This window comes from Vipera ursinii (genome assembly GCF_947247035.1).
Source record: "Vipera ursinii genome assembly, chromosome: 2".
Taxonomy (NCBI): domain Eukaryota; kingdom Metazoa; phylum Chordata; class Lepidosauria; order Squamata; family Viperidae; genus Vipera; species Vipera ursinii.
The window spans coordinates 74684838-74709766 of record NC_139513.1 but is presented as its reverse complement, the minus strand read 5'-3'; the positions used below and the strand labels follow the sequence as shown (position 1 = coordinate 74709766).

The following is a 24929-nucleotide window of genomic DNA, read 5'->3' as shown; positions in this document are numbered from 1 at the left end:
TACATCCTGTTCTTCAAGATCTGCCCTGGTTCGTCAGTGATTACTTACTTATAATGCTCTTTCCCACTATGGCCCTTTTGCAGGGTTCTTCAAACTTGGCCCTTTTATGACTTGTGGACTTCAACTCCCAGAATTCCTCAGCCAGCATGCTTGGCTGAAGAATTCTGGGAGTTGAAGTCCACAAGTCATAAAAGGGCCAAGTTTGAAGACCCCTGTCCTTTTGCCTTCCGGAGTGGGCTTTCTTCTTCATGTCTTCCTGACTTGATCCAATAGGGAGAGGAAGTTCAAGTTCAGCCTGAAAGAAATGGGGATGAAGAAGGGTAGGAGGCTGGGTCATATGGATTGAATCTGTAGTATAGTTCCCTGTCTCTGGAACAGCTCTCCTCCCCCCTCCAAGATTAGAGGTTACCTACTTTGATGATGTTTGGAAGATGATGAAAACACTTTTATAGAGCATTTAGACTTGTTTTGTTTTGTTTATAATTATTAGTACTTTTCATTATTGGACATATGAATGGATTTTATTATTTTACTGATGTTTAATTTTCTGTGCTGTAAACCAGGTAGAATTGGAAGAATCAGTGGCTGTAAATTTTGGTAAATAAACTAAGTAAATATAGGAACATAAACTAAATTAATATTTTAGTTTAAGTGGCAATCAACAAGTCTGAATCATAGCAGCTAACTCTATTAGTGATAAGAAGATTAACCACCAAACCTGAGTGAACTTGCTTATTAGTTGTGCATGAGAAATTTTGCATTAGTTTTTGTAGTTTTTATAAATCAAATTTATAGGCTGCTCAGCTCACAGCGACTCTTATGTGATTTGAAGAGCCCAGCAGTGACTACAAAATGCAGATTGTTTTGATAGGTTTCCAGTATTCCAGACCAAGAAAAGCCTATGGCAAGTACAGAATCAGCATAACTATTTTTATCTAATAAATATTTATATCATTTGGAAGGAATGTGATCATCTTTAGTGAGATGGCTGAATCTCATAACCGGAGCAGTGGTTGTAACTCATCATGCCCAAATCAGTGTGAATGACATTATGGCTTGGTTTCAGCCTATTAACGGGGAACTTTAAATTCTCTACAAGTAAAGAGTTGAATCTAAGGCAGAATTTCCCTTCCCTCCCCCTCCCCCACATCACAACAGTATTGACACCTTGAAGAAAACCCTAATAATCGCATAAGAACATCAGTGAAACTATGAGATGGGATGGCTAAAAGGTGACTCATATTCAGAAGCCTTCTGTTCTAAGCCTTGTATCCATAATCTATTTTTACAGAACTGAACCAGCAGCATACCATCGGTATCTTTCCTGCTAGGAAAGTATTGCTGTCAAGTATCCATATCAGTAGTTATAATCACTGAAATCTACCAGACAGCATATCCCATCATTTCTATGCTAAGAGAGTAAATAGAACCATAAATATAAACAAATTATTATAGCTGTGACACCATCTCTAGCATGCATAATAAGCAGGTAATGTTCAGTGATCGTACACGGTTTACCTTGTTAATGTATCTCAAAATACTTTGTACCTCTTTTCAGTTTAGGTTGGGTTTTTTTTGTTTTTTTTACTTTTTTCCATTAAGAATTACTGGTAAATATCAATGAATGAGAAGCATTGATACGTGATGAAAGGAATAAGGTATCTGTAACGCCATCAAACATCAACACCTGCCTATCCCAGATCCTTGGGAAGGCCACGATAGGTGGACAAAAATGCCAAACCCATTCTGAACATCTGGCTGACTGTGTGATGAAAAATGATACCGTCTTTCTACTGAGCCTTGCAGTCTCGACTTGGATGCATATATGGTGGGCGGGGGGGGCTGTTTTAAAAGTGTGATCACTTGTATTAGCAGCAACGGGATAACTACATGCGATTGCTGCAGTGGCTTTTATTTTTCTTACAGAGAAGTTCAACGTGTAGTTCAGGGCTCAGCAACCTGAAACAGTGAAAGAGCCACTTGGAACCGGTTCCCTCACAAAAGGAAAATCTGGGAGCCGCAAAAAATGTGTGCGCATGTGCGTACATGCACAGAACAGGGTTTGACTGAAGAGTGGAGCCAAGGCGAGATTTGAATTGATTGGTTGAACTTTTTTAGTCCCACTTTTTTTTTTTTTGGACTGCACATGGCAGAGGACTGGGAGCCGCAGGAGACGGCTGAAAGAGCCGCATGTGGCTCCGGAGCCGCGGGTTGCAGACCTGTGGTGTAGTTGATCAAAGGTCACTAAAGAGCTGCTGTCATTTTGATGATGTTGAAAAAGGTGAAACCTTGTTTCACAGAGCTTTCATTTTCAATGCTGGTGGGTCTGGTAGAAGGAGGGCACTATGCAAACTAAACTCAAGTATTGAAATAAATTTTGGAAACTCACACTACTAAATTTCAGCATCACCCTATACCTGTCCTTTTTTCACCTTCATAGAGGGATTATAGCACAGTGATGGCGAATGTTTTAGAGACCGAGTGCCCAAACCCCAACCCAAAACCCACTTATTTATTGCAAAGTGCCAGGGGTGCAATCAGCATTGTGGTGCCCTCGGGGGGGGGCAGGGAGGCACCTCTGAGTGCCGCCTCTGGCACGCAAAAACCAGGGGCACAAAAATGGGCCACTGTGCTGCAAGGCGCAAATACGGCTGCTGTGGCGCAGCGGGGTGCAGATATAAGGCGCTGCACCACGCAAGAATGAGGCAGGGCTAGTGAGTATCATGCAGGCACTAGCCCTGCCCCATTTGCAGCACCTGCGTGCTCACGGCCTCGTGCACGCACGCACACATGTAAAATAGCTCCCCCCGCCCTTTTCTTCCATTCCGCCAATCGACAATGGTTGGTGACCTCTGCTCTACTCGAGCTTGCTAGTCGGCCGCTTCGCCTCCTTTGTGCTGGGCAGGGCTCCTGATCCGGGCGGTGGTGGCGGCCTGATAGAGCTGCTGCTGGTGGCAGTGCGCGTGCCAACAGAGAGGGCTCTGAGTGCCGCATCTGGCATGTGTGCCGTAGGTTCGCCACCACTGCTATAGCACATAAGGAGCTCTATGTCTGATCCACTTTTTTTTTGTATTCAAAGCCTTCTCTAGTGTCCTGTACTGAGGAATACCAAGCAATATTCTAATCTAGCCCATCGGTGCTTCCGAATACATTCCACAAAGACCACAAACTCCCTCCGTGCAGGATGCAGCTCTGATTCTTCAGCACCTGCTGTAATATCCTTGCTACTAAACCAGTTTCTAATTATTTTTGTTTCTGTCACCCAACACAGATGCTCAACAAAGTGCCACGGTGCCCATTCCTGTGCCTGGCTCTGGCTCTGACCTGCTCCCCCACTTCCTGCTAGAACCTGAGGATGTTTATATTGTCAAAAACAAACCCGTGACATTGGCATGCAAGGCCCTGCCTGCCACCCAGATTTACTTCAAGTGCAATGGTGAATGGGTGCACCAAGGTGACCACATCATACAGCGCAGCAAGGATAAGAGCACTGGTGAGTGCGGAAAGGGACAGCATTGGGACAGTCTATCGAGGAGAAGGAGAAGGAGTTAGCTGGGACATAAGCGATGAGCTGAGTAACATAAGGAAATCTGTTGGGTATCAGCATATGTTAAATTTAGCAGCTTCTCTTGTTTTCTGCACGTGTATTGCACTTCCGCAGAGTTGCGATGTGTCTCTAACTCTTGTTTGGAACCCCTGTACCCATTATATTTCCTTCCTAATTCCTTTGCTGTTTGGTATTTTGGCAGGCCTGCCCCTCATGGAGGTACGGATAGATATTTCAAGGCAGCAGGTGGAGAAGATCTTTGGCTTGGAAGAGTACTGGTGTCAGTGTGTGGCCTGGAGTTCTTCTGGCACCACCAAAAGCCAGAAGGCCTTTGTGCGCATTGCGTGTGAGTGATTTCCCTACCCACAGTCTTTCGCCTCAGTTCTCCGGGTGCTTTCCATCCGTTGGCCAGTGGGCTCCGGCTCCAGTGGGGAATAGTCATGGCACAAGTGCTGTGTGTGTGCTAAGGATCACGGGTGTAACAGTGGCATTGTCAGGGACCAGATGAGTCCGTGCCTTTTAAGAAAGCAGGCTGGCATGATGGGGAGTCTGTATTATTGTCATTACACCACTCTGAGTTCCTTTTCTTTCTAGACTTGAGGAAGAACTTTGAGCAGGAGCCAGTGGCCAAAGAAGTCTCCATTGAGCAGGGAATTGTGCTGCCTTGCCGCCCTCCAGAGGGGATCCCACCTGCTGAAGTGAGTACTGCACATACATTCTTATTTTGGGCCCATGGGAGGAGATTATTGAAAATCCAGTTGATGCAATAAATCCCAAGCAGCTGGATGGGACCACCAGACTGGATGCCACATCTTTCCTTTTGCCCTTGGCATCTGCAACTCCTGCCAGTGATCTAGGCTGGGCTCTTGATGTACGTCCCCTTTGCATATTCCCTACCTGCTGCTTGATATACTGCTGCTTCTCTCTCTTTTTAAGCTTTCTTCCATTGACTCTGACCTCCCCTTGGTCGATGTTTGTAAATGTTTTCTTTTGGAACACATTTCAGCCACCATATTTTAAGGCTTCTGACCCAAATCAAATCAGAACCATCTGTGACTCTTGGGTTTTCTCAAGGTGGAGTGGCTGCGCAATGAAGAACTTGTGGACCCAACGCTGGACCCCAATTACTACATTACACTGGAACATAGCTTGGTGTTGAAACAAGCTCGTTTAGCTGACACAGGCAACTATACCTGCGTGGCCAAGAACATAGTGGCTCGCCGTCGTAGCTCACCTGCCGCTGTGATTGTCTATGGTAGGACCTCTTCAGGGAATAGGGAGGGTGACCCGGAGAAAAAGGGGCACGTGTTGTTTATATAATCCCTCCTGTGCATGAATCCCACCCTGCTCCAAATTTTGTTCAGTTTGCAGATGAAGGGGGAAGATGGATGATAATAGGATGGAACGCTTTCAGATGTATATTTTTCTGTTGGCTGGGGGTAATGGTGCCCAAAATATTGAGACCTCGCTTCTCCCTGGGTTACACTGTACCCAATTGTTTTGGGGATGTGAAGACGAGCTTTGGAAGGAAAGAATTCTACTGCTGATGAGGGTCATAGATTGTACCTTCTCAGACAAGGGGAAGGAAGGTTGAATTGTAAATATGACTAAGGAGCAAGTTATGCTGTTGCAGAAGACAACAGAGGAAAGCAATACGACCCTTTCCCTGTTCCTCTTAAGTGTTTGCCCCTCTGCTTGTGACGCCTCCTTGCATATCCCCATGTTTTCCTGTGTATTCTCCCCAAACTGTTCATACACACAAATACACCAAGGAATCCTGAATTCTGGAGCCAGCAATTTTGTCCCCAAGACAATGAAAAGGCTTGGCTACCCCTCTAGGCCTGAAAAGCACTCTGCTCCCAATGGGGGTGGCAGCTCACTCTCCCTACCAGCTCTCCTAGGGCAGTCGTTGCAAGCTCTAGCTGATGCTGTCCCTTCCCCCCAGTGAATGGAGGCTGGTCGACGTGGACGGACTGGTCAGCCTGCAGCACCAGCTGTGGACGGGGCTGGCAGAAGCGGAGCCGGAGCTGCACCAACCCAGCGCCACTCAACGGGGGGGCCTTCTGTGAGGGCCAGAATGTGCAGAAAAGTTCCTGCGCCACCCTGTGCCCAGGTACTGCCCCTGCCACACCACGGGCCTGCTCCCGTGGTTCAGTTTGCTGTGCTCCTTAGATTCCAAAGACCTCGCCCAAACCCCTGCCCAGAACAGTGGAGAAATGCTTCAGAAGCCAACATATGTGAAGCCTGTAATCATTTGAGCTGATCCACCCACTTCTGCTAATCTTCCTCACTCACAGTTCTAGACTTCTTCTCTGTTTCACCACCATCCCCTGACGTGGGGTGCTCCCTGTTCACACAGTTCTGCCTACGCTATGCTACTTCAACCATACTTTCTCTCTCCCATTGCCCTGTTTCAAAATCCAGGTGTTTTGATTGTGAATATGGAATGATGTTGAGTGTGCCTGCGTTCAACTCTTTGAAGCAACAGCTCAAAAGCACTTGGCTCTTGCCTTGCTTTGCTTTCCCTTCCCTCCCATTTGCTCTGCCTGTCTCCTTCAACCCATACGTGTGTCTGCGTTTGTCCTCTCCTATCTTGTAATTCTTCTGAGGCATGTCACAATTTCCCCCACCCCCAAGATTTACAATCCTGGCCCTTTCTCTGCCAAGGAGATATAGCTCAAGAGCATTCTCATGGATTATGAGGTTGTTAAAGTGATGCCTGCTGGGATGTGGTGGGATAGGTTGGAACAAGGGGAAGATGTAGAGTTTACTGGGGGGGTAAGAAAAAATCATTGAGTTAGAATTTGATTAGTAAGTATTTATACTGCTTCCTTCTAACTGGCAGTACCTGGTGGTTGGTCAGCCTGGAGTTTGTGGTCGGTATGTGGTGCTGACTGTACACATTGGCGCAGCCGTGAATGCTCTGATCCGGTGCCCCGTAATGGTGGGGATGAGTGCCAGGGCCCTGAACTGGAAACCCGCAACTGCACCAGTGAACTGTGTACACATGGTGAGTTCCTGCCTCTTTCTTCATCTTTGGGAATGACAAGACTGCTGTCCTTAGAGATGTAAAGGATGTGGTGAGCAGGGTAGCAGTTTGCATATTGCCAAGAAAAAGAAACGCATAATCAGAGAGGGGACGTAGGACCACATAACACTTGCATGTACTCATTAATACGTATGCTTACATATTTAGTAATTATTACAGTTTAAACTCATAAAATGCAGCTTGTCATACCTGGGAAGACTGTGAACGGATTATTTGTACGCCGACTTTCCAAAGGCTTATTACTAATGGGAAATTAATAGATCATCAGATTGTTCGTGGGAAATTTAACAGCCCCAATTTCCTCTTCTCTAAAAACAGGCAGCACAACCTCACAGTCAAGACTAGTGGACGCCTCCCAACAGAACACTGCCCTCTGGGATAGAGGCAAGGAGCGTTCTGTGTTTTGAAAAATCCCTCCGGGAGGCAGAAAGGTGACCGGGGCCTCCCACGGAGGTTTGTTCTGAGTGGCTGGACATTCAGATTGAGATATCGGGGCAGCCAAGCCTGTCAACTCTAGTCCGCCTACCCACTCACCCAGGAAGAAAGAGCTCATTGCCTGGCGCAGACCGATTCTCTCCCGCCTAGTTTAGCCTGACCTTGTGGCCGTGGGCAATAAAGTAAGAATCCACCTTAATTGTGCCCACCCCTGCCACCCCAGCCTATCTCCCTCTTCCCTCATTCCCAAGAGGACAGTGCAGAATTGCCTCCCAAAAGGTGAGCTCCTTACCTGAAGCCTGATGTGTCGCCCCAGAGAACAGCCCGTGGGACTTGCAGGAGGGAGAGCTCTGTGCGTGCACAAGAGAGAGGAAGAGTGAGTGACAGATCCCATCCTGGCTCATTAACTAACTAGCTTGCTAGGTCTCCTAGGGCCTTTCTCTTCCTTTTATATCAAATTAATGTTTTTACAGTTGAAGTGAAAGCGGTGTTCATCTTCCCTCCTGGGGCCGCTCATCCTGAATGTTTGACCTAGCTGGTGGTAGGGATGGGAGTGGAATTCAGAAGGACAGCAGGGCAAAAATCTAAATCACATAAATTCCTTCCTTCCTTCCTTCCTTCCTTCCTTCCTTCCTTCCTTCCTTCTTTCCTTCCTTCCTTCCTGCTCTCCACTTCCTTCCTTCCTTCCTTCCTTCCTTCCTTCCTCCCTCCCTCCCTCCCTCCCTCCCTCCCTTCCCATACATTGTTTCTTAAACTACTATAAACTGTTATTTCCATAACTGCTTGTGTTTGTAACACAAAAATGTTGCCCTTTGTTCCTATCTTCTAGTCCAGGGGTCTTCAAACTTGGCCCTTTTATGACTTGTGGACTTCAACTCCAGCAAAGCTGGCTGAGGAATTCTGGGAGTTGAAGTCCACAAGTCATAAAAGGGCCAAGTTTGAAGAGCCCTGTTCTAGTCTTTTGTTTGTCTGCCTCTTGGTGGACGCTTCAAAGGACAGTCTGTGCTCATATTTTCTTGTGCAGTTAACATTTGGTTCATCTTCATAGGGGGCATGGGGAAGGGCAAGGAGCAAATAATCCATTCTCCCAAATACAGACTTACTGCTTTTACTCAGAAATTACATAGAAGTGGATGTGGTGTCTCTAAACCCAATTTCACTTGCCTATCCTTAATGGCATTCTCTGCTGTGATGCCTGTTATAAGCAATAATCCCCAGCTTAACATATGGTGTGGCATGTCTCCACCAACAACTGAAGATAATTTGCTTGCCTGGAGGATGTTTGATAATCAGTATGACTAGCTATACTTGGTGATTTCAAGTAATAGTATTTTTAGCATCGTAATTATTAATAATTGATAGGCAGATTAAATTGCATTTTGTGGCAAACTAGGACTATGTGATTCTGTGAAGATTATTGCTGAAATGACTGGGGATTTTCTTTCAGGTATTGGCAGACTTAGTTTTCAATGAATAGATATATGATGGATCACTGGTAATATGATGAGAATTGCCAGGTTTATGGTTACAGGAGAAGGGAGATTGACAACTTGCTGCTCATTCCCACTACGAGCCTGTGACCTCCTAGCTGGACCTCAGGCTTAGGATTGCTGGTTAAGATTGGTGGTAAACATCAAGTCTACTTGCAATAAGACCTTGTTCATCCACATCCACAGACCTGGTTCAATGAAGTGAGAATTATGAACCTCGTGGACAAACTTTCCCACCGTTCAGGGGTACCACCAATCTAGACTCCAAGCCGGTGCTGATCCTTAAAAATATCTTGTTTATGACCAAGGATTCTACTTTAGAGATGGCCATGTGTGAATATTTATAAATTGGGGCAAAGGGACAAGTCCCGATCTTGCTTATGTAAAGGTCACCCTGCTGCCTGATAGAATCCCTGCCTAAGTTGCTCGACCTTCTCATGGGACTAGTGTTGGAGTCTCTCTAACTTTTGTGTGATTTTAATTTCCAGACTCTTGGGTCTGTGTCAGGTGAAGCTTAAGTGTACGTGAAGACCTTGTGTTTGTCCAAGGAAATCTCAAGCTTAACATGCTGAATCTTGCTTTTGCCTTGAAGCAGTGGTGTAGTGATCTGAATACAGAGCTTGCCTCTCTGAGCCTTTTGCCATGTCAGACACCATCATCTGGGTCCATGCTGGGTGAATGGACTGATTAGCCCAACGTGTCTTAGATCTGGAATAGTTCCAGACACAGGAGTTTTCCCTGTGACCTTGCAGGCAGTTCCACTGAGTTTGCAGTTAGCCTCCAGAATCATGAGGAAAACTAGACACTTGTTGGGATTGCTTCTGAGCAGGCTTTCTTTGTTTGCTGGCCCTGAATAGCAGGGACCTCTGGGAGACGAAGTGCCAGATGTACACATAAAGCACCCAGTGGAAGAAGATGAAAAGTGATTTTTACTGAGCACAGGTAGAAGCTCAAGTTACAGCCTTACTGTGGCAAAAAGGGAGGTGAATTGTTACAATTTCTCCTGCTTCATTTCATTGATAGGCTGTTAATCAGTGGCTTCATCCTGGGCAAACATGTCAAACTCAAGGCCCGCAGGCCAAATCTGGCCCATGACGTGTTTAGATCTAGCCTGCAAGCAGACTAGTAGTAGTAGATGATTGAGTATGTAACGGGCAGGAGCGGGTGTGTGTGAACCGCAGGCGGCGTCAGAAAGGCCTTGGGGAAAGTCAGCTGGAGCTGCAGTGTTGTTGGGGCTCTTCTGAGGCCCCGGGATCAGTGCCAGCTGTTCCAGCTGATCGGGGCTTCTGGTGGCCTTCGGGGTGGCCGGCAGCCACATGCAGTCTTTGGGGGAAGAGTCAGCCAGAGCTGTGGGGCTGCCAGGGCTTGGTGGGGACCCCAGAATCGGGGCACATAGCTCCAGCTACTGAGCGCTGTGTGAAAAGGCCAGCCGGGCAGTGAGTGAACGCATGGGGGAGAGGATATAAAAGGGGGGGGTTGGGAAGGAGGAGGAAAGAGGGGAGAGAGAAGGCGATAGGGAGGAGAGGAGAGATGTTGGTAGGGCAAGCCTAAGGGTGAGAAGGGGATAGAATAAGAAAGGCTTCTGTGGGGCAAGCCTGAGGGGGAAAAAGGGGGACAGCAACCGGCCCTTTGCGGGCAACCCTAATGCTGATTCAGCCCTCAATGAAATTGAGTTTGACACCCCTGATCTAGGGTGAACAACCTCTTTTTGGAGGGTATGGTACTGGCCATTGTGACCAGTTTACATAGCACAGCACTTTTCCAATAAAAGTCCTTCAGATTTGCTGAAGTCTTGACTTTTCATGGGCAAAATCTGTTGGACTGATTGGGACAATAGCTCACCATATTTAATTAAGTCTCAGGTGACTTCAGCTTATCTGTGGCCTCCTATGGCATATGGGAGAGCATGTCACGTTGGTTCCAAAATGTGCTTCCTTTTGGGTGAGGAGGATGCCAACAGACCTGAAAAAGACCGTGGTGTGCCCTCTCCTTAAGAGGTTCTCTCTGGGTCCGTCTGTACTTGACAACTACCTTCCTGTTTTTAACTTCTGTGTACAAGTACAGAGCATTTTAGAGGAAATGATTACCTGTACCCTTTTCAGTCAGGTTTCAACTCTGGGCAGGAATGGAGATGGCATTAATTGCTTATGTGGATGATCTTGTAATGATCTGCAAGAGTAACTTTGAGAAATTAGACGAGGAGTCACAGACTAGACAGTTCAAGTTTCAAGTTTCAAGTTTTATTTAATTTGTATACCGCCCTTCTCCTTGGTAGGGACTCAGGGCGGTTCACAGGGCATATATAAAAAAGACAATACAAAAATTAAAAAAGATTAAACCCATGCCCAGTTAAAAACCGTAATACAAATCTAAAACGACAAATTAAAACCCATAATCCCCCGTCAAGCCAGACCAGCCATTTCAAATAGGTGGGTCTTCAGGCCACGACGGAAAGTTCGGAGGTCTGATGCCGTCCGGAGCTCCACCGGCAGTTGGTTCCATAATGCCGGAGCGCCCACAGAGAAGGCCCTCCCCCTGGGGGCCACCAGTCGGCATTCCTTGACTGGCGGCACCCTGAGGAGGCCCTCTCTGTGGGAACGCACAGGGCGGAGGGGAGTTGATGCCGGCAGCAGGTGGTCCCTGAGGTATCCCGGATGTGATCTGATAAACTAAGTCTGAGTCCCAAATGGGATGGGGAAAAAAACATCTTTGAAGGGATCTTCTCTATTTCTATGGAAAGTTAAGGCAGGGAAGGGGGAAGTGTTTTCAGACTTGCAAGATTCTCTTATTGTAGCCTTACAATAAAGGTAGCATTATACTCATGATTTTGGTTTCCTTTCTAGAGAAGAGGTCTCCAACCTTTTGGGCACCAGGCACCAGTTCCGTGGAGAAAGGTTTTTCCACGGACCGGAGCGTGTGCTGTCTGCATCCCATGGATGGGGCTTTGCTTGTTTGCTGGTGTGCCGCGGCTCGGTACTGGTCCACGGACCAGGTTTTGGGGACACCTGGTCTAGACTACCTTGAAAAGCTGTCAGATCTTTAGCAGGATCTAAATGGAGGTTATGCATCCCTCCTAGTCCCATTGGAACTTTCAGTAACCCATATTGATATCCTACACAACCTAAGGAGGCTGGTAGAAGGTATTGGTGTGTGGCGGTTCTGTTCTTTCCTTAATATATAATGTGTTTCTATGAGAATAAGAACCTGCATATACATTATTTAAAAAATAACGCAACAGCTTTTCATCAGGACAGGGTGGGGAGAGCAGGGAAACAGGAGCCTTCCCTCCTTCACATCCCAGTCCAGCATTCTGTTTGAGAGACAAACAGATCCCTGGCTAACATTGGTTACTATTGTAAATCAGCCACTAGTGTCCTTCAGATAGGGTAGGTTTCACTGTCAACATTTCCCCAAACAAGGTAAGTTTGAAATGCAGCACATCTGAAAAGAATCATGTTAGGGAAGGCTATTTAATTAAATGGGGTTATGTGTTAAATATGTTGATAATACATTTTTAGGACAGGGGTAGGCAACCTTGGCTCTTTTATGACTCGTGGACTTCAACTCCCAGAATTCTGGGAGTTGAAGTCCACGAGTCATAAAAGAGCCAAGGTTACCTACCCCTGTCTTAGGGGAATCTCTTCCCCCACCTTCTGTGTTGATAGCATTATTTTAGCTATTATGAAAGCTGACCATTACAAACATTCCTAAAATATACTGCTGGTTTTGAAGCTTCCGTCTGAATTTCTCTTAAGAGCCTTCCTGAAAATTTTGTCCTATGTTTCTAAGTTGAAAACTGAAATTAAGTTTCTGGGTCCTGGAGTTCTCTTATTCTTTTACCTTTTCTCTCCAAAATGCTCTCTGTATGAGGATAGACCTATGGCTGCAAGGAAGTGGTCAACCAGAAATTTCTTCTGAAAAACAGAGTGCAGGCGCAAAAGCCTTGATGGGCCGTATATGATCAGCCCAATGAGAAGCAATGCACCCCAATCCAGATCTCTTTCCTAAAAATTCCATTCCCTCACAGACTACATGGATAACAGACCTTGCACATTATGTCAATGAGTCTTAGGTTCTTTCTTCTAGAGCCGTGGTGGCAAACCTATGGCACAGGTGCCACAGGCGGCACGCAGAGCCCTCTGTGGGCATGCGCGCTGTCACCCCAGTCCTAGGCCTTCAGCTGGGTTTTATAAAAACCTTTTCGCTTTAGGCCTCCGCCGCCATGTGCAAAAAAAAAGGTTCAATCAATCAATCAATTTCAACTTCTCGCAGGAAAAAAAAAGATCTTGCAAAGTTGGAATTGATTGATTGAACTTTTTAGTCCCACCCAGTCTGCTGCTACCATGCCCAACCAATGGGCCATGCCCACCCAATTGGCCAAACCACCCAATGGGCCACACCCACCCGGCACCCGACGATACATAAGTGGTTTTTGGGTTGCAGTTTGGGCACTCGGTCTCCAAAATTTTCACCATCACTGTTCTAGAGCAAACAAGATTATTTCCTTCTGCATACTGGAGCTTGGCATTGGATTCACTGTGCATCCCTTCTATGTTCTCCTTTCTAGAAACTGGTGGTTCTGAGGATGTGGCTCTGTATGTTGGCTTGATTGCTGTAGCCGTCTGCTTGGTATTGCTGCTTCTAGTGGTGACCCTTGTCTATTGCCGGAAGAAGGAAGGGTTGGATTCAGATGTAGCTGACTCTTCTATTCTCACTGCTGGCTTCCAGCCAGTTGGCATCAAGCCTACCAAAGCAGGTGAGTATCTCTCTGCTCTTGGCACATTCTTTAAGTGTTACATGGTAGATACTAATCCTTTGGGGTTCAGGAATGTGGATAAGTGGTACCACTTGGGCAAGCAGTCATTTTGGAACCACATTCAAATCTTCTGTAAATTGGCCTGGTTTTCTTAGAGAGGTGGTTTTTCTTTCATTCATCTTTCCGTGGGAGTAAGGAAGGATGTAACAGCAATGCCTCTGAACATGCCTCTGAAAATTTTAAACTTTTATTATATCAGTAAAAGAGGAACATGAGCAGTGGAAACATGCAGGATAAATACAGCAACAGCTGCTTTGCGGACGAGATATAAATTGTAGAAGGTAAAGGTTTGCTGGCCTACAAGTGGACTTTGCTCACCTGACCTTTCTCTTCTTCATAACTATAGCAATTAGATTTGAAAAAAGTCTTCCAATAGCTTAAGTGAAAAGCTTTACATAAGTTAAATTTCAGCATGGTGTACCGCATCCTTCAAAATTCATGTGTATCCTATTGCAGCCAACTAAAACAAAAGATAAGCCTAAAACAGCATGGTTTAAGAAGCTTCAAGGCTGGGATGTGGGTTCTCGGTTTCGACACCTTTTCATTTATTTGTTTACTAAACTTGCATGCCACTAATCTCACCAAAGTGAGTTTAGGTGGCTTTTGAACATTCATGATACAAATAGTTTTTAATAAATCCAAACTGCATTCCTAACATGTGAGAGGGAAAGGAGAAAGGGAAAGGGGATGAGTTTGATTTGGCCTACCCATTTTAACTTTTTTTTCCCCACCAAATTTTCCAACTTTTTTGGCCTGGCTCCTTGTACAACCCAGATGGAAGTGCGGCTTTCAGGTGAAACAAAAAAACCATTTTATTCTACTCTTGAATGTTTGTTATCCTAATTCTTGCCAGCTGGAAGCCACAACTACCAAGGAGAGACACTACCAAGACTTCAGAAACTGACCTGTCAGAAGCCTTTATCATGGCTGGGCAGCCATGCCTTGTCTACAGTCTTCCAAAGTGCTAGGTGTAGCTTTTGCAGATGCCATTATCTTGTTGCTAAGGAGTGCTACTCTGGGGAAGACTGATGTAGTAGTTTCCTGTTGTCTCTAAGAGCTTCTCTAAAGAGGGGACTGTGCAAAACTACAAGAACATTCTTCTGGTTGCTCACTACCCAAAACTCATGCTAGGTGATACTCCAGTCTTACAGAACAAGGTTAGGAGAGCAGATTTTCCATTAGATAAGAAACATTTACTTCTGGTGTGAAGCCGCTGCAGAAATAATATATGTAAGTCTCTTTCTGGTATATCTCAGTTATGCTGATTAGTCAAATACCCTCCTTTGTGAAGCCAGACTAAACCATAGGGAAGGAATCTCATAAATGTAATCAAATGTTTATTTTGCTCTTGAGATTTATTCAAAGAGTCCTCTATACAAAATGCCACACACACATATCCATCAAGACAAATATTTGACCTTTTGGAATCAAGCCATAGAATGCACATACATTCACACATATGGACAGTTTAGTTGCAGGTCAAAAAAGCATCCCTTTATTACACCATCATCCCTTACTGTGACTCATGATCTTGGAAACATTCCTTTTTACAGTCTGATAAGTGACAAGATATTAAAATGACACGTGTATTCTGTTGATCTACATTTGGACTGCACAGATGGTTTCTGTAAGCTCTATTAACCCAAAACTCGTGAGTCTAAAAAAGGAGATTACATTGCATCTTTAAAAAGCTGTCTTTGGGAAATAAAATGCATAACCTTATTAATGCAGAAAATGATGGTCTGAACAGAGATCTTTGTTTCTCGGGTCATTGCAACAGTCTGTTACCCCTGCTGGTTAATGTATTTTATGCAATACTGTCTGATGAGATAATGTTTTGTGATTAGGCTGCTACATACCTGAGGTGACTCAAAATATCTGCATTTGCATCTATAAAGTAATCTAGCTTTCTGCAATATTAAGATTGAGCTAGGTTTTCCTTGCTGCCAAGGAAGATTTTTTTTAATGTTTTGAAACAAGATGTGTGTCTTTACCACCCCAACTGATCCCATTATCATCTCCATTTTTCTCTCACACAGATAATTCCCACCTATTGACAATCCAGCCTGATCTGAGCACCACTACCATGACCTACCAAGGCTCACTGTGTCCACGCCAGGATGGGCCTGGCAAGTTCCAGATTGGCAATGGGCACCTGCTCAGCCCCCTGGGCAGCGGACGCCACACTCTTCACCACAGCTCTTCCAGTGCTGATCCAGTAGACTTTGTCTCACGATTCTCTACCCAGAGTTTCTTCCGCTCTTTACCCAGGGGTGCTGCCAACATGGCGTATGGAACATTCAACTTCTTGGGTGGACGTTTAATGATACCCAACACAGGTAAGGTTGACAAGTAGGGAAAATATAGGGCTGACTATATGGAGGGTGGCTACCGTGGAGCAACAAAGCTTTCTGATTCTCTAATTCTCTTCTGGATCATTACTTAAGCACATGCAACCAAGGGAAAGGGTTTTTCTTTCTAGGCTGGATTCCTACATGGGGAAAGAAATACTTCCATAGATAAGCTCAACAGAGGAAGATACGTTGTTTCCCCCTAGGATTTCTTATAAAGAGGGGTATAATAATAATAATAATAATAAGAATAAGAAGAAGAAGAAGAAGAAGAAGAAGAAGAAGAAGAAGAAGAAGAAGAAGAAGAAGAAGAAGAAGAAGAAGAAGAAGAAGAAGAAGAAGAAGAAGAAGTTGGAAGGGACCTTGGAGGTCATCTAGTCCAACCCCCTGCTCAGGCAGGAAACCCTATACCATTTCAGGCAAATGGCTGTCCAGTCTCTTCTTAAAAACCTCCAGTGTTGGAGCATTCACCACCTCTGGAGGCAGGTTGTTCCACTAGTTAATTGTTCTAACTGTCAGGAAGTTTCTCCTTAGTTCTAGGTTGCTTCTCTCCTTGACTAGTTTCCATCCGTTGCTTCTTGTCCTGCTTTCAGGTGCTTTGGAGAATAGCTTGACTCCCTCTTCTTTGTGGCAGCCCCTAAGATGTCCTCTGCCTCTTTTAGCTAAGCAGCCTTTGACCAAAACCCATTCTTCAGTATCAGCTTGCCTGCAAGCAGTGGGCTGTACCCATTGAGCCATCTCGTCTCTGTCTTTTAGGTGTCAGCTTGCTCATCCCACCTGATGCCATCCCACGGGGGAAAATCTATGAAATCTACCTAACACTGCACAAGCAAGAGGATGTGAGGTACATATCTCATTTCCTGAAAAAAACCTAGAAATCCTGGGACACTAACTTAGCTATAAAAGTAAAGGTAAAGGTTCCCCCGCACATGCGTGCTAGTCGTTTCCGACTCAGCTATAATTACCTGTAATTTATCATACCCACAACGTGTCTCCATTTTCATAAAACTTCATTGGAAACCCTGACAAGCCTATGCACTTTATGTCCTCTAATTTGAAACAAGGTATATACCCCTATGACATTCAAAGGATATTGTGGGTACCTGTGTGCCAACTGATATATGCCATAGTCTTGCAGATGGACAGGATTTGTCAGCTGATGTAGTGGGTGCCGCTGTATACATAGACAACACTGTCTCCTTTAACGGTAATCGCAACCCTTTGTATTGTTGACGTTCTCAAGCATACCGTGATATGGCCTGAAATAAACACTGATGTAAAATAAACAGTAAATTCACTTACGAGTTCATAGGGCCAGAGGCAGTCTTGAAGATAGGCATGAAAATAGTTTTCATTGAAAGGAGTGGAAACGTTTCCCACATCAAGCTCATAGGGGAAGATAATATGATAAAAGATGATACAACCTTTATTAGGATCACCGAGCCATTTGTAGAGGTATTTATGTTGCGGTGTCCATGACATTTAAAAAAATATTCTTCTCTTTAATGTTTGTCTCCTGGTTCTTTGCAACTCATTCTTCCTTGTTCCCATTGCTCAGGGCTGTGTCAAGCATAGGTAAGCTAGCTGCCATGTGGGCATATTTAGTTGCCAGAATCCCCTTGGTGCTGTCTAAGGGCAGAGACAATAGATTTGATGGGGATGTCTAAATTGGGCCTGCCCTCAAGCATTCAGGATAATGGCCTTGTTAAAAAAAAATATAGTGGAGCTGCCAGCAGAAAGCTCCCTGCAGGCTGCCCAAAGTGGAATAACTGGCTACCAGAGCTTAACTACCAGTCATGTCCCGATCCTTTTTTTTTTCAAGTTTCGGCTGGAAGAAAGATGCTCAACAATGCCATTTGTTGCTGTATTGTCAAAACTCTTTTGGGGTTTCTTCTTGGCAGAAATTCCCCAGTGATAATCCCTTGCCATAATGGGCACAGTTCTGCTGTTGCCAGGATTATTGTATTAATGCTTATCTTTGGTGCACTTCTTGATAACTCCTAATCTCTAAAACCAAAGAATCATCTCTGGGTATATTATTGTCATAATACTTGCTGATATTAACCCCATTCTACTTCTTCCTGCTATATATCCCCTCCTGAATTAATGGGGTGGCAGATCCTGTTTCTTTTCCGTTTCAACTGGGATTATGGTCAAGAGAAATTAGCTGATGGTGCTGACTGGAGCATGGAAGTGGGGGAGTTCTTAAGCCCCTTCTCTGTATTACTGATGCTTCTCTCTCTTGCCAAGGCTTCCGCTGGCAGGCTGCCAGACTTTACTGAGCCCCATTGTTAGTTGTGGCCCTCCGGGGGTGCTGCTCACCAGACCTGTTATCCTAGCCATAGATCACTGTGTGGAGCCAAACCCTGAGACCTGGAACCTGCGCCTCAAGAAGCAGTCCTGTGAGGGCACATGGGAGGTGAGGCCTAGCCTGGAGTGCATGTTGAGCAACACAAGGGTTGTTGCAACACCAGGACTATTTTATGCAAAACAGATGACCGTCATGCCAAATACACTACATTTAGCAACCTATAAAATCATGTGAAAATCAAGTAGCCCGTCTTGTTTTGTTTTGCAAAACACGTATTGTTTCTACTTAGTTCCTAGCACTTGGGGCCTAAGATCATCTAATGTTAAGATCCAAGGGTCCCCTTACTCTGGAAAGCAGCCACAACAGTAAGGGTCTTCTTGATAATAGTCGCTCAGAATTCTCCCTGGAAAACCTGCTTGGTGTCTATATTAATATATTTTCGCACCAGGTGAAGTCCTTTTTTTCTTAATTTAATGTCAAAATATCCTCAAATGGATATTAATTATTTAATCATTGCTTTTATATAATTGGTCTGTTTTGCTGCAAAAGGGTTTTGTTATATTTTTGTCTAAGTGGATTATGTCTTCGGTGCTATGTTATTATTTATGCATTGATTTCTCATTTTGCATTGCATGTATGATTATTCTTTTCTCAGATAACACCAGTGATGAGATACTCAGAACTAATCCAAATAAATATAAGTAAACAACCAAGAATAGCACTGACACCCCCCCTCCCCCCCAAAAATGTCATGAATCAATCATTTATCTGGTTTCCTTGGATATCGTTTAAAGACTATTTTTGCATTCCTAAAGCTAGGTCTTTGCCTTGTTTTTTTAAAAAAATAATGAAACCTAAATTTTGCCTCATGCACTCCACTGTTTGGTATTGCTTTTTTGCAGAGTATACCTAGCCCTGTTGCACTTCTGATTGAATCTAACGGGTTTGTGTGATCCCAAAAGTGAATCTCACAGGCTTCTGAGAGGAGGCCGTTCTAGTTTGTGTCCTGCAGTGAGTGTTTGGATGCAACCTGGGTTGTTAGAGCAACTGAATGCAATGCAAACAGTGTGGATGCTGCTAAAAAAACCTGTTTCACTCAGGCTTAAGCGGCAGTTCTTACTAGATAGACCAGTGAAGCACTGTTGTGACCCCCACCTGTGCCAAGTCATATGTCAACCTGCCGTCCTTTGTCACACGTTCATTAGGCACCCTCTTCTACTATTTCTGGATTTGCCCTAATTCTCTCTCTCTCTCTCCCTCCCTCCCTCCCTCCCTCCCCCCCTCTCTCTCCTCTCTGATATCCATGTGAAAGTTCTGCTCTTTTGCCATTTCTCTTTTTCCTGATGTGGCGATTTTCTTCCTTTTCCACCTTTTTAGGACGTACTGCAGTTGGGAGAGCCAGGACCTTCTGAACTTTACCATTGCCAGTTGGAACCCCAAGCTTGCTACATCTTCACAGAGCAATTGGGCCGCTTTGCGTTGGTGGGAGAATCACTCAGCATGGCTGCTTCGAAGCGCCTGAAACTGGTTCTCTTTGCCCCTACAACTTGTACTGGGCTGGAATATGATGTCCGTGTATATTGCCTCAGTGATACTCGTGATGCACTTAAGGTACTCCATCAGGAAACTCTTCCGTGTGTAGTCCCTTGGAGCCTTCTTCCGTAAATCTCACATATGTTGGAGTACATATTTTTTTTTTACTACTTTCAAGGACTCGTTATCTGTTCATTTGTACTTGAGTAGTTTCACTACTTTTGATCACGCAGCCAGAGCACAACATTAATAAAACAATCCCTAGCCTAACTGCAGGATTACGGCTCTGCAGATCTTCAGTGGAGTACTCCATTTCATCAGTGGGACAGAGAGCCCCTTTGCAACAATGCAGCGAAGCGTAAAGGTGACACACTTTTTAAGTAGTTGAATGACTGCCTGCGCCTTTTGCTTCCCTAAGTAGCGGTTGTTTTGGTGTACATGTAGCACACACACCCCAAAGCTTTTTTCAGTGAGAAGAGTGGCTAATCCAGGCAACTGGCTGACCTTGATGGTAGAGGCAGAGTACGTGGTGAAGCCTCTTACAAAGGGGAATTGTTCATTATTCTACACAAGAAACCTAATTTCTTTCTCCCTATGCAACTGTTCAGCCTTCCCATAATAACCCTAATATCTTCTTCTAATATGCTAATATTTTCAATTCAGGAATTTTGTTTCCACAGTGCAGAATCCCCATGGTTTAGATTCAAGCTACTGAACTCCACAACATAACGGAGCTGGAAGTGACCTTCTAGCTCAACCAGTCCAACCCTAGGATCAGTGCAAGAATCCAGACTAAAACATCCCTAATGGATGGATGGCTAGCCACCACGTCAATATCCAATGAAGAGAGAGCAGACTCCAGAAAGGAGAGATAGGCTTAGGAAAGCATGTAATGTGTTTTAAATTTATATTTAATGAAAATTGATTGTATTGATAAAGTTGCTCCCCATATTTAGTAATTTCCACTTGCTGCCCCATTAAGAATGTACATTTTAAGAAATCTAGAAAAAAAGATGCAAAAACAACTTGGCTGTTTAACCGAGGCAGAACAAAGGTTTTTCTTGGGTTATGTAATGTTTCTGGGACTAACTTGACTCTCTTAGTGCTTTGTGGGTAATATTTTAATTGTAAGTCACTTGAGTGATTGGTCAGTCTATAAATTTTATGCATAAATAAACGCCAAAATGCAAAGATTCTACGATCATGATACTTCTTTGAAGAGTCAGGTTTAGCATCTCTTCAGTCAGTGGGCAAAACTTTCAGCTTAGAGCACAGGTCTGCAACCTGCGGCTCCGGAGCCGCATGCGGCTCTTTCAGCCATCTCCTGCAGCTCCCAGTCCTCTGCCATGTGGAGTCCAGAAAAAACCCCTTTTGTGAGGGAACCGGTTCCAAGTGGCTCTCACTTTTTCAGGTTGCTGACCCCTGGCTTAGAGAGTCTCACATAATATCTACAACTAGTTTAATTCCTGTTCATTTAGACATGTGTGGAATGCCATCACACACCCACAAACCCAAGTGTACACACTTTTTTCACCACCACCACTAATTTTATACTCTCGAGACCTGAACTGTAGCTTAATAATCCTAGGACAGTATTTGCTTCTTTAATCCCCATCACTTAAGTATGTCCCGTGTGTTCGTACCATTACAGGAAGTGGTGCAAATAGAGAAGCAAATGGGTGGACAGCTGATCGGTGCACCGCGAATCTTGCACTTCAAGGACAGTTATCACAATCTCCGTCTTTCCATCCATGACGTGCCCAGCTCACTGTGGAAAAGCAAGCTTCTAGTCAGCTATCAGGCAAGCTTTCTACTGATCCTGGGGTTATTTTTATCCAAGGCAAGACAATACGGATTCTTTTGTCTGAAATTGCAAGAGTCACTCTTGCCCTTTTAGGTCCACATTCTTTACCGAATGTGAACAGAGCTGTAGCTAGCAACCTATCTATAGCACAGGAGTACCACCTTCTCACACCAAGGAAGTCTGTTCTTTTTCAGCAGTTTAAAAAGCGATTTGGAATATATGAGCCACACACACACCACACTTGTTACTGCCTCCTTAAGTCAACCCTGTTGTTTCCTGGATTCGATACGGCTTCTCCAAACAATTGTTTAGAAATGCAACGTGAACGCGTACCCCTGTTCCAAATCACCTTTCCTCTTTGAATCCACGTTGCTGAAAAATCCAGTTATTAGTCAGTTTGGGAACTGACAGCAGTTATGTATTCTGCTGCGTGGTACCAACCTGTACTTGGTTCAGTCTGAAGCTGTTGGCACTTGCTTGTAGCTTCCGCCAAGAAGCCTTTTCAAAATCCTTTAGACAAACATCATCCTGTAATTTGTATCTGGCCTTTTCCCTTGCAGGAAATTCCCTTCTACCATCTTTGGAGTGGGCTGCAGCCCTACCTACACTGTACCTTCACACTGGAGCGACTCAGCACCAACACATGCCAATTGGCGTGCAAAATTTGGATCTGGCAGGTGGAGGGTGATGGGCAAAGCTTCAATATTGACTTCAACATTGCCAAGGTAAGGGCAAGAATACAAGGGAGACTGTGAGAACTTCTGTTAACTTTTTGGCTGGGTCTCCCATGCTGGCAGAGGAGGGATTAGACTGGATGAGCCCTGTTAATCACACAGTGGAGCTCAGCAGGTATTTTACCAAGTACCTATTACCTATCTTTTGAATGTCCCAAAGGTGCTTTTTCATGAGGCAATTGGACTTTTTTCTCTTCAAAGATGTTTTGTTTGACTTTTTTCTCTTCAAAGATGTTTTTCATCCAAGAAGCTTCTTCAGCTTCTTCAACTCGGAGGCTCCAACTGGCGCAGAATGCGGCTGCGCAAGTTGTGATGGGGGTCTCCCGATACTCCCATGTAACACCTCTGTTCCGCGAGCTGCATTGGCTTCCAGTTGTCTTCTGGGTGAGATTCAAGGTGCTGGTGATGGCCTATAAAGCCCTAAATAGCATGGGTCCGGATTCTGCCGGCGTCAACTTCCCATCATCCTGTGCGCTCCCACAGAGAGGGCCTCCTCAGGGTGCCGTTGGCCAGGGAATGCCGACTGGCGGCCCCCAGGGGGAGAGCATTCTCTGTGGGCACGCCTGCCCTCTGGAACCAGCTCCCTGTTGAGCTCTGGATGGCTCCTGACCTTCGCTCCTTTCGCCACGACCTGAAAACTTGGTTATTTGAGCTTGCTGGCCTGTACTGAGGCATTGGGATTTTAAATTTTAAATTTTAAATTTTTAGAATGTGTTTTCTTGTTAGGGCTATTTAATTTAATTTATTTTTAACTTTGTGTATTGTATATTGTGTTTTAATTGCCCTGTACACCGCCCCGAGTCCTTCGGGAGAAGGGCGGTATATAAATCTAATAAAAATAAATAAAATAAATAAATAATCAAAGAGAGAAGCAACCTAGAACTAAGGAGAAACTTCCTGACAGTTAGAACAATTAACCAGTGGAACAACCTGCCTCCAGAAGTGGTGAATGCTCCAACACTGGAAGTTTTTAAGAAGAGACTGGACAGCCATTTGTCTGAGATGGTATAAGGTTTCCTGCCTGAGCAGGGGGTTGGACTAGATGACTTCCAAGGTCCCTTCCAACTTTTTATTATTATTATTATTATTATTATTATTATTATTATTATTATTATTATTATTATTATTATTATTATTTTATTTTATTTATTTTAATTCCATTTATATCCCGCCCTTCTCCGAAGACTCATCATCATCATATTATTATTATTATTATTATTATTATTATTATTATTATTATTATTATTATTATTATTATTATTATTATTATATTAATCACACAGTCAGCCAGATGTTCAGACTGGATTTGGCATTTTTGACTACCTATCGAGTCCTTACCAAGGACCTGGGATAGGCAGATGTGGATGTTTGATGGTATTACAGATATCATTGCAGGATGGAAGCATTTCCTAGGAAGGCCGTATTTTGAAATTGACTAATGGCGAATTTGTCAATGCCAATGGTGTTCAAGTGGTGCTCCAGTTGTTGTTTTATTATTATTATTATTATTATTATTATTATTATTATTATTATTATTATTATTATTATTATTATTATTATTATATTGTCATCATCACCATCATCATCTTGAATACCTTTCAATAACTTTGAATAGCTTTCATGTTCCTTGTGTGGCTTTGTAGCTAGAATATTGGGTATGATCTCATAGAGATCCTACTGAACATACTTAACAGTAGACATCAGAGCAGATTTGTGCCACAGTATTTTGTCTTGTATAAAATCCTTCCACCTGCTTTTTTTTAATTGTAAAAGCCAGTGCCAGGGTTGTAAGTTGGCTGCAGTCATCTATGTGCTCAGAAAGTAATTACAGATCTTTTCTGGCAAATATTCCTGACTTCCTAAGTTACAGTTCATGAGCCAAGGTGACTGGCCTGCATTCTCAACTATATTATGTCCCTTTTCTCCCCGTGTGTCATGCCCACTTTGTTGGAACGTAGGGAGTGAAATGAAATATCCAAAAGCAGGCTACCCTGTATCATACAGGGCTTTGTAGGCGATAACCAGCATCTTGAATTGCATCTAGAAGCCTACTGGGAACTAGCAGTAGCTCCCACATGGTCTTCAAGGGCAGCCCCATGTTGAGCTCAGCCAAGAGGTGATTAAGGCATAAGTGACCACATGCAATACCTTTTGATTTCGGAACAGGTGCAGTTAACACATTAGATGCTCAAAGGATCTGACCATGGCTGCCACTTTTTCTTTAAGCAGGAGCTATGAGTTTAAGAGGACTCCAAATTGCATACCAGGTCTGAGGGGGAAAGTGCTACCCCCATCTAAAACCAAAGACAGAAAATTTTCACTTGAGGGTGAAGGTTTGTTCTCTGAGCTTGTGGTTTGATTTCCGAGTGTTCCATTACCAGGCTAGGTAACATCTTCTGTTTATAAGGGCTTTGTGTGGTCAGTAGGTCTTATGATGGCTCAGGTGTGGGTGTGTCGAGTGAGGGTCTTGTGATGGGTCAGTCACACAGCCAATCAGGGACAGCACCGACCCTCAACCCACCCATGCAATCCGCTCCAATCAGCACCTCCAAATTTTATTTTATTTTTGGATGACCCTCATCTGATGTAACTTCCCCATCACCTGACTCACCACAAGACTCACATGGATGACTCACACCTGGCCCAATCAGCTGACCCATTACAAGACCCTTTTTTGACATACCCACATCTGACCCATCACAAGATGGGATTGCATACACGAAACCCTTATAAACAGAACGCCGACACTGACATCCCCTGAACTCCCTGAAGATGTTATTTTAGTCTGGTAATGAAACGGTCAGAAACCAACCCACAAGCTCAGAGAATGAACTTTCACCCTCATCCTACCCCCAAGCT

The 24929-nt window shown here is 44.3% G+C and overlaps 1 protein-coding gene across 1 annotated transcript in view; it reads left to right on the top strand.

Moving 5' to 3' along the window:
* Positions 1-24929, top strand: part of UNC5A (unc-5 netrin receptor A) — a gene marked incomplete at its 5' end in the record, with an annotated part of 105650 nt that overhangs the window by 78652 nt on the left and 2069 nt on the right. The window contains 13 exons of the mRNA XM_083354094.1: positions 3272-3493; positions 3750-3893; positions 4142-4245; positions 4622-4802; positions 5493-5660; positions 6393-6557; positions 13089-13277; positions 15377-15676; positions 16445-16532; positions 17939-18107; positions 19377-19610; positions 21184-21333; positions 21897-22061. Of these exons, the coding sequence (XP_083210220.1) occupies positions 3272-3493; positions 3750-3893; positions 4142-4245; positions 4622-4802; positions 5493-5660; positions 6393-6557; positions 13089-13277; positions 15377-15676; positions 16445-16532; positions 17939-18107; positions 19377-19610; positions 21184-21333; positions 21897-22061 (2279 nt within the window). The remainder of the gene's footprint in view (positions 1-3271; positions 3494-3749; positions 3894-4141; positions 4246-4621; positions 4803-5492; positions 5661-6392; positions 6558-13088; positions 13278-15376; positions 15677-16444; positions 16533-17938; positions 18108-19376; positions 19611-21183; positions 21334-21896; positions 22062-24929) is intronic.